Source organism: Cricetulus griseus, chromosome 2, assembly GCF_003668045.3.
Source record: "Cricetulus griseus strain 17A/GY chromosome 2, alternate assembly CriGri-PICRH-1.0, whole genome shotgun sequence".
In the NCBI taxonomy this organism is placed as follows: Eukaryota; Metazoa; Chordata; class Mammalia; order Rodentia; family Cricetidae; genus Cricetulus; species Cricetulus griseus.
Window position 1 is genome coordinate 97,983,487 of NC_048595.1, and position 12,899 is coordinate 97,996,385.

The following is a 12,899-nucleotide window of genomic DNA, read 5'->3' on the forward strand; positions in this document are numbered from 1 at the left end:
TTCTAAAGTAGACAAGTAATTTAAAAATATTTTTTTCTGTGCTAAATTCTGAATTTGCAGCAGACTTGTTTGTTTATGTTGTTCCTTCAGCTAGTATTTTTGGAGCATCTGTGGAACAAGAGTCTGTTAGGTATCTCAGGGGTGTACTGAGATGGGTTAGTCTTGAACCCAGCCCTCAGAAACAGAAGAGGAGCTTCTGCATGGCTCGAAGGTGGCGGAGGCGCCAATTTCCATCCCCCACCCCCCATGGGTGGAGCAAAGACTCCACCTGCCTCTGTTGGATTCATCTTTGAATCCCTCATGTGGGGGTTCAGTTCTCTGTGTCCAAAACTAAACAGCAACTTGCATTTGACCCCAGGGGGTCAGGTCATTCAGGCTGGGTCATTACAGACAGCTAATTCAAAGTGGAGAGAAGGGTGTCCTTGCTTGCAGTCTCGAGAGCCTCGGGTTCCAGAAGCCGGTGATACTTTTCAGTGTTGAGTCTCTGCAGGACAGTTTTTCTGAGCCCCAAGGAGGGGCTGCTGTTTGATTACTTCTACTTCATTTTTGCCAGGTGCTCCCCCTGTACAAACATAGTTCTTAGGGTGGCTATGTGCGTGGAGTGGTCTAAAAGAGCTGTTGGCGGAAGGAGCCCACTGGAAACTAACCTGGGCAATGGCAGCTTTCAGATTCGTGCTCCACCTTCCTGCTCCCCGTGTCCTTATTGGATCTGTTGTGTTGTGACACCGAGAAATACGAGAGGTGATAGAGCTGGAGGAGCTAAGGGAAGGAATAATAAACCCTTACTCAGGAGCTGACCTCACCTGTGACTTTGTCAAGTCCTTCTCAGTCTGATTTTCCCATTAAGTGTGCATGGCAATTTTGCGTGCCAGGATCCTTTTGTGGTTGGTGGCTGGAAGAACCCAACAGTACAGAGGGAACTCTGAGTGTGGAATGCTATGTAGAACAAGGAACTCTGCAGCCAGGCCTTTTTGCTAGGTTTGGGTTTGAACTTGGCTGGCCATCATTCTTGAGTTGGGCAAGGACCCTTCCTAGGTGGGCTGGTGGTCTCCTGGCCAAAGCCACAGCTCTAGAATAAAATATGAATCTCCAGGGTACCCTGAGACACAGGCTGAGGGACTCCAAAGTGAAAAGTCCCTAAGATCATCTGCTCAACCTTCTTGTCTTTCCTGAAAGGAATCTCAGTTCCAGAGGGCTGGGTGCATGGTCACACAGCCGGTGAGCAGAGGGCCAGGGTGGTCCTGAGCCAGCAGCCTCACTGCCTCTGTCCAGAAGGCTGGAGTTGTCATCTATCAGTCCTGGGAAGGACTAATTCCTCTCTCATGAGGAAGGCTAGGCAGAGTTTTTGCCAGGTCTCACCAGATTGCTTCCACTGGACAGCTGCACTGGGCATGGGGCATGATGCCTGCAATGTTCTCTCAGTATGAGGCAGTGACCAATTAAGGAGCCTATGGCCCATTGGGGTTTGACCAGTGTGCCTGGGAAGCTTGGCAGGGTGCCTCAGGTAGGTGACAGGGATCACCAGTCAGAAAATGATATGGCAGCCCTGGGAAGGAGGCCTCTGTGCCTCCTGCCAGTTTGTGGTTTCCAGCTTAGGGCTGCTGGGGAGTGACACATGGGTTGGCTGCTTATGTGGCATCCAGAACATGCTGAATGGCTCCCTGGTAGACCATCTGCCTAGAACACTGCCCTTGCTGTCCCCAAAGACTGATCCAAAGGATGCCTGTAGGCACCTACATGTGGCTTTGCCAGATAGTCCTCAGGGCTGGATGGGACCCATTGAGATAGCCCCAGTCATCCTGAGTAAAATGTTGACTGTCAGCCAGAGGCAGGAAAGTAGCTTGCCTGGTCACTCAGCTTGGTCGACCTGGCCCTTCCAGGGCTTGTGACCCTTGCAGACCTCAGTTCATGTTCATGTTTTTGTGCCTAGTGGGATGGGGAGTAACGCTGACTCTGGCGGGAAGGGCCAAGTGTTGAATATGAGCTCTGGAACCAGACTGCCTCTACCCGCCCCTCACTCCATGGCCATGACAGTGACCAGGTCTGTGAGTTACTACCTCTTAGTTGTCAGAACTAAAAGAGAAACTGGGTGTACTGTGCTCAACAGACCTGGCACCCAGTGGCGTTACTGTATAACTGCATTTTGTCTTCTACACTCTGCCTCCTGCTCCACAGTTTAAGCTGTAGACTAGTCAAGTCAGTTCAGGAGGGTCCCGCGGCTCCTCCAAAGCTGGCACTGAGCCTCCTTGAGGACATGTGAGAATCTGCTCAGGAAGGGTGAGAGGGCTATAGCTCTGACTGGTCTGGCATTAAAGCCCATTCCCCAGTGGCTTAATCACATTAGATAGTGGCCCTGGGTCCCTCTGGAAGCCAGGCTTCATTGTGCTCAGCAGACTGGGAGATTGCCCCAGAGGGGCACAGGTCCTCTGCACCAGGGCAGTGCTGATGGACTTGTGTCTGGCTGTTTGCAGAGACTGATGAGTCCCTTGCTGGGCCCTGGCCTCTTTCTGCAGCATGGGGAGCCTGAGTATGCTGGCAACCCACCAACCTGACTCCTGGACCTTTTGTCTGTCTGTCTGTCTGTCTGTCTGTCTATTTATCTATCTATCTATCTGTATCTATCTGTGTCTACATCTGCATCTGTATCTGTATCTGCATCTGCATCTGTATCTGTATCTGTATGAGCCTCCATTTCTGCATTATACAGTGCAGTACAGGTTAAATATTGAAAATACTTATAACTAGAAAGTTCTGACATTTGGGGTATGTTCTGGACTTGGGGATCTTTCCATGTATTGGGACCCAAGTGTAAACATGCAGGTTTTATATGTTATATACACCTACTGGCAGTAACCTAAAAATAGTTTTATTTGATATTTCAGCGTGCCCGCATTTTGACTGTACCTATATATAACATGAGGCTCGGGGTGGATTTTCCTACTTGTGAGGTCATCACTGAAAAGGTTTTGGGTTTTGAATTAGGACATGTATTAATCTACACTGTGTCTTGGGATAAGGAACACTTTGCTCCCAACTCCCAGGATAATAGCAGGTGCTAGAGGCAAATAACCATTATTAAATCAATGGTAGATGGTGGTGCCTTGATTGTCCTACTGAACCGTGAGTTCACCAAGAGCTCTGTCTTAACACCTTTCTGATGTAGGGGCCAGTGCTTGGAGAAGAAAAACAGGCCGACTCATCACTTGCCTGCGAATTCACAATAGACTTTGAATAGATGTGTTGGATGGACCGATGGCTCACTCACCAGTTGGATTTTTGGTGAACAAAATCGTGAGGACTAGAGTTTGGATCCCAGTATCCATGCAACACCTCTGGCATTCCACAAACACCTGTAACTAGGAACTCAGAGGCATCCAACACCCTCTTCTATGTATTTACCCACAAACACATCAAATGCACATATACTCATGCATGGAGGTAGACGGATATGCATACACATTCTCTCTCTCTCTCTCACACACACAAACACACAAATAAATCTTTAGAAAAAAAGAATAAAGGCATTATCTCCTAAAACAATGGCTCCTTTAGAAGGAAACCCACCACCTCATTTCCCTTCAACCCAGTGAGTCTCTACAGGGGAGGGCACCAGAGCACCCCTCCCCCCAAGGCAGTCACTAGATGATGCAGATTGATGGCCTGGGCTCAATGACATAGCAGAAATGACCCAGAACACCGGTGAACTCTGTGGTGAGGCTCATGTGGTTTTGTAAATCAGAGGAGGCATGTAGGTACACAGGCTTTGTCTCCTTACTCTCTGGTACTTCAGGCCAGAGGGGCTCAAGAGAAGGCCCTGTTGCTGGACAGATAACCAAGGAATGGGAGCAGGCTGGACCTCCTCCTGTCTTCATACTGAGCCAATTTGTCTTCCTGGGAAAGAGTACAAAAGAAGAGGTGTGTAGGCTTGTTGACTACATGGAGACCATTGTTCTGAGTCCACAGCCCTGCTCTCCAAAGCCTAGTCTCTGCTGGTTGGGTATTTCTGTGCATACTTATGAAAGAGATGCCCAAAGAATTCTTTATCCATTTTCTGCCTCCTGGCTCTATGCAACTCTGGAAATGGAACTAGATAGAGGAGGAGGACACAGGGTCAGACTGTCTACAGGTCCTGTCTCTGAGCTGGCCTGCCCTATCTGACTCACCCCAAAAGACAGGCTGCTTACCTGCATCCTCCAAGGAAAACCTGACCTCTAAATGCCTGGGCAAGTACCTCAGTTAGGGGGAGGATCTTTCTCTGGCAGGTGTTACACAGTTCCGATGAGGAGGACACCTCTACTCCTTTGATGTGGTACCCTGGCCCTAGGCTGGGTTTCAGCTGTGTGTCTAATGAGAAACAGCTGCCCTTCACATGGAGCTCCTCACTTGGTTGAGGTGCTGGATGTGCTTTTAACATCTCAGAGGTCTGCCCTGCTTCCTGGAGATTAGAACAAGACAAGTTGATGAAAGAGACATCAGAAAGCATCTGGGAGAGGTGGGAAGAACCCTGGTCCAGGAGTACAGGTTTTCAGGCCTTTTGCCTGCTTCTCTGGGCCTCACATCCCCCATGTGGTTGGACATACTGAGACCTCGTGCGTGTGTTTCACATCATTCATGGCAGTAACACAGAGCTTGGTTCCCACATGGAGGTATCAGACGCTGTGGTGGTGGAGTCGGAAATGGAAGTGGCGTCACGGGTTGGTGTGAAACCCTTTAAAGTTTCTGTAGGAGGACTCACCTGTCCAGTTGCAGCGAGCGGATTGTCGAGGCTGTGGGGGCAAAGGGCAGTCTCAGAGAAGAGGTCTTGGATTCCAAGGAAGCCCATGTAACTGAAACAGTGAAACTCCTAGGGTACTTTCTTTGCACCAGGCATCCTTTGATGTGTGTAGCTTCATTATGCTCACGGCATCCTTCCCAAGCTGATGCACCAGTCTTACACCCACTGATGAGGAACCTGAGGCAGCTTGCCTCAAATCAAGCAAGTGCTGAAACAAGTCCTTTGTCAGTCCAAGCAGCCTGGCATGGTTTTGTCTTGCAGCGTAAGTGGTCCGCCTCCCCACTGCTACACCCCAGGTTTTCCTCTCTCCAAGGGCTCCATGTGGGCCCTCGTGGTCCATAGCAGCTACATCATTGTAGTAATGCAGCCTTTCCTGATCTTACCTGAGTGAGACTCAGTCTCACCCACCTACAGCCCCAGCATCTTAGCCACGGTGTTCCCATGGCTACACAGCCTGGAAGAGAGGTCAAATGGCGGGGATGCTGTTGATGTGGTCTGGTTGTACCCATCTCTAGAAGAGGAAAAGTCTCTCAGGACCCTGTCCTCACTGAGTTTTGCCATCCTGTGACTTGAGAATTGCTGTAGATTCTCAGGGAAGCTTGGGTGTAAGGTTAGAGGTGAGAGCTGCTGCCAACACAGCCGTTCTCAGAGAGGCTGCTGCACACCCGTGCCAATCCACCCAGCACACCTGTGTCACTCCACCCAGCACACCTGTGTCACCTCACCCAGTCCACCTTGCACACCTGTGTCACCCCACCCACCCCACCCAGAACACCTGTGTCACCTCACCCAGTCCACCTTGCACACCTGTGTCACCCCACCCACCCCCACCCAGCACACCTGTGTCACCTCACCCAGTCCACCTCACACACCTGTGTCACCTCACCCACCCCCACCCAGCACACCTGTGTCACCCCACCCAGCACACCTGTGTCACCCCACCCCCCAGCACACCTGTGCCACTCCACCCAGCACACCTGTGTCACCCACCCAGCTTACCTTGCACACCTGTGCCATTCCACCTTGCACACCTGTGTCACCCCACCCAGTCCACCTGGCACACCTGTATCACTCCACCCAGCACACCTGTGTCACCCCACCCAGTCCACCTTGCACACCTGTGTCACCCCACCCAGTCCACCTTGCACACCTGTGCCACTCCACCCAGCACACCTGTGTCACCCCACCCAGTCCACCTTGCACACCTGTGCCACTCCACCCAGCACACCCATGTCACCTTACCCAGCTCACCTTGCACACCTGTGCCACTCCACCCAGCACACCTGTCACCCCACCCAGTCCACCTGACACACCTGTGTCACCCCACCCAACACACCCATGTCACCCCACCCAGCTCACCTGTGCCACCCCACCCAGCACACCTGTGCCACCCCACCCAGCACACCTGTGTCACCCTACCCAGCTCACCTTGCAGTCCTGTATCACTCCACTCAGCCTACCTAGTCCAGAAGCTCTAGGACAATTCTTGAGTGCTGAGGCCCCCAAGTACTTGAGGTCCCCCAGAAACCACTTTACTGCCTTCTTACAGCGTCATCTACCCTTGTAATATCTGTAGACTCTCCAGTCACCTGGACTTGTCTCCTCTACCCTGTGCTCATTTTCTCTGCCACACCATTGTGCATGATCTCGGGTCTGGATTCTTGAAGGCAGGCTACAATTGAGCTTTCAAAGGGAAAAGACCATAAAGGAAATTAAATTGTATTTTAGAGATCCGAGGCTGATCCGAGGAGTCTGCATATTGCCTGATTCCATCCATATGGAAAGGGGAAAGATAGGAGGTTACCAGAAGTTGGAGGAAAGAGCCAAGACCAGGAAGAAAACAGATAATTGAGTGTCTACGGTAGACACACACCTTTATACGTCTGTCTAAATCCACAGCTCCACCACCAGGAGTGAGCCCTGCCTGATGTTAGTGTGACGTCAGTGTAGGGTCATCAGCTGTAACAAGCTGCTGTGGTGGGCTGTGCTGATAACTGAGAAGGCTGTGTGTGACTGAGGCACAGGAAACATGGGACATTTCTCCATCCTCTATTCAGTTTTCTGCAAACATAGAACTGCTTCCTTTTCTTTTTTCTTTCCCCTTCCTCCTCTTCCCCTTCTTTCCTCCCTCCCCCCCCTCTCTCTCTTTCTTTCTTTCTTTTAAGGATTTCTCTGTGTATCCCTAGCTGTCCTGGAACTCACTCTGTAGACCAGGCTGGCCTCAAACTCACTGAACTCCTATTGCCTTTGCCTCCCAAGTGCTGGAATTAAAGGTGTGCACTGCCACCTCCCAGCTCATTTAACTGCTTTAAAACAGTTTTATTTTTAAAGGTGGAGAGCAGAGTTGGTAGGTACAGGACCCCAGATCTAACTCCCTCATCACATCTACTCCAGGAGGCTTCTGGTTTGCAGCAGGCTCAGCCTCTACTGGTTGCCTCTCTCCCTTCCTTGATTATCAGCTATGACCCTGGCTTTTCTAGCCCTTCTGGTAAATGCCAGGTGATTCTTAGGGTCCCTTTCAGGTCTAACATTCTATTCTATAGAATGTAGGATGTGTTCATTTTCTTTCTTTCTTTTTTTTTTTCCTCATTCTACTTGAAAATCATTCTACTCCAGAAGTCAAGAGAATTCCCACACTGTCAATTTAATGTTTCTGCTTGTTGCCTACAAGGCATGAAATCACAGCCTGCCACCCAGTATTGAAGATCATTTTCCTTTAAGGAGTGGATGTTGATGTCTAGATAACTTGTGGCTTAGAACATATGGGCACCGGCTCCCCTATTGGGTCCTCTGGGGAATGTTACCAATGGGCTCAGGCTAATAAACGGGATGTGCCATGGTCATTAGTCAGGAAACGCAATGTCCTGCCAGGTGGCCTGGCCTGGTGGCCCTTTACTTGCTGGCGTTCTTGGCAGCCTCTCAGGAGAAGAGCTGCTGTGCTCTGTTCTATTCCCAGGGTCTTGGGCTGGTGGCTGCTTCTGGGACAAGACAACCCAGCCCTGGAGAGCCTGTCTGCTTAATGCATCAGGGTTTGCCTTTACGTATTCCTGTCTTAATTACATCTTTTTCTTCACTAGCTTCTTTATTTGTTATTCACAACAACTTTGAAAAACTAATTAAGCAGTGGTCTCTTCTCTCTCTGCAGCAGCTATTTACTTCCTTTGTAGGGCTTTCAGCTCTTTATTCTTGTGTGTCTGTACTTGGGACATTGCTGTCATCTCAGTTTATATGTTATGGTAAAATGTGCCTTGTTCATTTTGAGCAATTCCTTAGCAGGGAGCAGAATTCCCTTCGTGGGTGTTTGCCTTGCCAGGAATTGTTTAGGAAGTTCAGTTATACTCTTGGCTCTCAGCACACAAACATTTCTGTATTTTACTTTTTAGCTCAACATAATTTCATGTGCGTGTTCCCATGTAGCTACATTATCTTCCGATTTATCATTTTAATGACTGCTTAATATTCCATCCAGTTAACATGCCATAATTTACTTAACTATTCCCTATTGTTGAGCCCTAATGAAAATTGAAAGCCATCCTGTAATACAGAGAGAAGCTGGTTTTAATGACCACAATGGCATCCCGACAGCCTTAGCTGCCATTACAGACCAGCTTTTGCCTCTGGAACAATCAATCCTGCATGAGAGGTGTCATGCAAGTCCCTGTGATTGAATGGCTAATCTGTTCTCAGCACATTTTCCTTTCAGGTTGGTGTTTATGTAGTGTGCCTGTTTCTTCTCAGTGTTACTTGACACTAAGCTGTATGCAGGTGGCATTTCCAGGCACTTCCATCACTGCTATCTAGGATTTTAACAAATTAGCAGAAATTTGGGGTACAGGAGGGTTTCTGGCTGTCAGTTCTTGTTCGTCACTTGAATGTCTGAGTGGTTTCTGGGGGAAGGAGCAAGGTGCTCCCCTACAGAAGTGCATCTGTGAGCTGCCCTTGGAGTAGCAGTTCTTAGCCTGTGGGCCGCGAGCCCTGGGCGGGAGTGTTGAACAACCCTTTCACAGGGGCCACAGAAGACCGTAGAAAAGCACAGGTATTCATATTACAATTCATAACAGTAGCAAAATTGCAGTTAGGAAGTAGCAATGAAAATAATTTTATGGTTGCACAACGTGAGGAACTGTATTGATGAGTCACAGCGTTAGGAGGGTTGAGAACCACTGCAGTTCACATGGGCCATGTGAGTGAGTGATGAAGAGGGTGGTTTTCCCAGGTCAGCTCTATCAGCTACACCTCAGGCTGTGTCCTCCTCAGAATCAACAGGGAGGTGTCAGGGACCCCTACAAAGCAGTATATAGCACAGATGGTTGGGTTCATGAAGTGATTTATAAAGTTGTATGTAGAGCTCTACAGTTGGTGCCCTTCCCTTCTCATTTTTTCTTCCCCTCCGTTTCAGAGGGAAGCATGGTGCTCAAAACGTAACAGTTCCCACAGAACCCAATAAAAGCCACATTTTACCAAAGTATGGGGACATCTCTTAGGTGATAACTTTACATGGCTTACAAATCACAGTCAGAGGGCTTTTCCCTGTTCATCCTCTCCTTTCTAGAGAATGAAAGTTCTTGTTTTTAGCAGTTTGTGCATCCCTACCATCTCTCTCACACTTGCAAATCCCTCTGCGAGACACTGCTGTGGTACCAGTCTAGTGGGCTTGTTTCTCATTCAGTCTTTGTATGTTTAGCAGCTGTTTTCTGGCAAAATAACTGCTCCTGGGATATTTACAGAAACTTCATTTTTAAAATGAGATTAACAACAAATACAATGATGGTTCTAGAAGCTAGAGCCATAAAGTCGGTGTGGGACTAGGTAAAGTTTGGTAAATACTGGCATAAGAGTTAATGCATGTGGTTCTGAGGGGCAGTCATTGGCCTGTTCACCAGGGCACAGGAAGTGGGGTGCATTGTTGTCTTGTTGAGGTGTCCTTAGCTTGTAGAACAGAGATCTGAAGCATTCTTGCTTGGAAGTCATTCACATGTGTTCCAGCAGCTACCCTGCCAGGCCTGTGGCCTCTGCTGTGTCTTTATGCATCCGACCTCTGGTTCGGAGAGTGCTTCACACACACCTTGAAATAATACCTACCTCCCCTCATCCTTTGTAGTTGGCTGTACTGCTATTCCCTTATTGAGCCTGGGGCCACATGAGACATTACTTAACCTTGCCTTGAAGACAAGTGAGGTTCTGCCATATGGCTCCTGCCTTGATATACAATGCCATGTGCAGTAAGCCAGCCACAGAAGGACAGATGCTGATTCTCTTTCAGGAAGTAGCCTACTAGGGTAGTCAGACAGAGAGAGAGAGAGAGAGAGAGAGAGAGAGAGAGAGAGAGGGAGAGGTGGGATAGAATTTGCTAAGGGCTGGGGAGAGGGGAAAGTGAGGAACCCTATTTAATGGTAGACTTTTAGTTTGAGAAAATGATAAAGTTTTAGGGATAGATGGTAGTGATACCTGCACAAGGGCGCTTGTACTTAATGCCACTGAACTGTCCAGGTAACAATGGCTAAAATGGAGAGGTTATATACAATAACAAACTAAAGTTGGAGCCAAGTGTGATGGCCCTTGCCTATATTCCAATCACTGGGGAGGTTGAGGTAGGGGGATCATGAGTTCAAGGCTAGTTTGGACCACATGGAAGTTCCATGGGCTACCTTGTGAGATCTTCAAAAAGAAAAGCAAACAAACTGTGCACTTGTTCTTTACATGATGGGGCCTTGGCTCACCCTGGACCTACCACAGGGGAAGCTTTCTGCTTCCACTTATCGGAGCCATCAGTTCAAATGCAGGCTCTTTTCTCCTGCCCTATCCCATCCAGGCCCCCATCCCTAGCATCCCTTACCCTCAAGTTGGTGTCATGGTGATGTGATACGTGGTATGTTGGCTCCTAGAAATAGCCTCCCTGAGAGAAGCCTAGACAAGCAAAGATCCTGCTTGAATAGCAGGTGTTCATGATCCAGATGCCAACCAAGTTTCCTTGCTTGGCCAGGAAGGCCTGAATTCAGATCAGAACAACTAGATGTCTGTCTGTTGTCAGGGATGACTAGTCAAGTCATCAAGCCACCTCTTGTTCCCACACCTTCCAAATCCCCAGCATGTTCAGTTGGGCTAGATATGTGGACTCTGTGGTATAGAAGTACAGGAAGGTGTCACTCAGCTTCACAGGTTGAAGAGTATCCTGGCCAGATCCCCACCCCCACCCCCACAAGAATTTTTGCATGTTAGCTCTTTACTCTGAGCTGGGTGGAAACAGGAGGGTCATTTGGCCCAATATGACTCTGTGGGAATGGGATTAGAAGGCTCTGGTGCTGTAAGACTGTCGGGTAAGAGGGCTAGACAGAGCCAGAACACTGCCATTTCTTGCTCACAACTGGCCCCTGTCCTTGAAGCCCAATAAGACAGTGGCGAGAGCTATTGTTAGGTTGTCGGTTACAGTCCTGGGAAGCAGGCCCTCACCCAGAGAGCTAGAAGACACTTTTTCAGAGCAGGGCAGCCAGGAATAGAAAGAGGTTTGTTGTCTCTGTCGCCACCTCCCTGGCTGGCAGCTCTGACATTACACCTGTTCCCTGATTGTGGCTGCAAATCCATGATGTCTCTGCTTCTTTTCTTTTTGCCTGCAGAATTCCAGAGGCAGGAGAGTGTCCGGTCCCAACACAAAGGTATTCAGTTATATGACACCCCTTATGAGCCCGAAGGCCAGAATGTGGACTCAGATTCGGAGAGCACTGTGAGCCTTCGACTGCGGGAGAGCAAGCTACCCCAGGATGATGACAGGCCTGCTGATGAGTACGACCAGCCTTGGGAATGGAACCGGGTCACCATCCCCGCCCTGGCAGGTAGGGGCAATGTCCCTGCTTGGGAGGCAGTGGCTGAAGAACACTCAGCACAAGCTGAAGTAAACAAAATATAAGTGGTTTGCCTGGTCAGGCAAACACCAGTTGAGTTGGCTCTTCTTTTTCCTAGTACCCAGTGGCCCTGCAAAGATGGTATAGATTCCTGAGGGAAAAAAGGGCAGGCCAAAGGGAAACTCCAGGCTGGCATTACAGGCTTCCAGTCCAGTCTCCCCACCTGCAGAGCCTAGAGCCTTGGGTCTCATTTGGTCCTCCACAGCTTCAGGGGCTCCTGCGTTTCCCATCTGTAGCTGTGGTGTTAGCCTGCTCAGAGCTCAGGCTCTTCTTATCTGGTTTCCCAGAATAAAAGTAGCCTCACTGCAGCTCTTCTGCAAAGTGGTATGGCCACATGTCACAAGTCAGAAACCCGTGCTCACGCCCTTTGATTTCAGGCACACTCTCAAGACCATATGCTAATGCTGATGGTCTGAAATTGAGAGAAGACAGTTTATGCTCATGAGAAATCGGGGCCACTGGGATGTCTGGCACAAGTGTTGTTTAAAGGAATCTGTGCCTCCATGTGGTGGAATATTGTATAGTCAAGAGTAAGTAAGGTTTAGAGTAAATTTATAACAACCAAGGGCAATGCTTTTGCGTAATGTTATGAAGTATAAACCAGATGCTGAAGCAATGACTGCATTTAAGAGTTTAGACCGGGAAGAGAGGAGCATGGGAAGACTGGTGCACTCCTAACACAGTGAAGTCATGGAAGGAGAGTTTTGTTGGATGTTTTTTCTTACACACAGCTGGACTCTGTTTCCCTTCCCAGGCCCCTCAACTGATATCTAGACATTTCAGAACATGCCCTATTTTGTTCCCAGGATATATGATGTGCCCTGCACACACCTCTATACTCTGAAGTGCCCATCGCAGCCTGCCTGGAAAGATCCTGAGCTCCCACACCCTGCTCAAATAGCCTTGTCTCTGTAAGCACCACCCTGGTACCCAGCTATGGATGCTGCAGACATCCTTGCTTGCTCTCTAGGCTTCTGCTTCTGTTGGAACCAAGGAGGCGGGTTCCAACAAGAGTGGGAAGGAAGAGTTTGTGCCATCCATAGCTCTTTACAAACACTAACTTGATTGAAGGGCTGAAAGAGGGCACGAGGCAGCTTTCTCTCCCAGATACCATGGGTCCAAGCATGAATCATCACCACAGGCAGCTGTTAGGGTTTCCCCTGTCATACTGGATCCTCATAGGGACCTTGAGGGCTCTTGTTGATTGTGATACTTTCGTCTACTCT

The 12,899-nt window shown here is 49.0% G+C and overlaps 1 protein-coding gene across 1 annotated transcript in view; it reads left to right on the top strand.

The window, feature by feature from the left end:
* Shb (SH2 domain containing adaptor protein B) overlaps window positions 1-12,899 on the top strand; it is a 114,418-nt gene that overhangs the window by 65,956 nt on the left and 35,563 nt on the right. Inside the window, exon 3 of the mRNA XM_027403172.2 lies at window positions 11,389-11,604. Coding sequence (XP_027258973.1) covers window positions 11,389-11,604 — 216 coding nt within the window. The remainder of the gene's footprint in view (window positions 1-11,388; window positions 11,605-12,899) is intronic.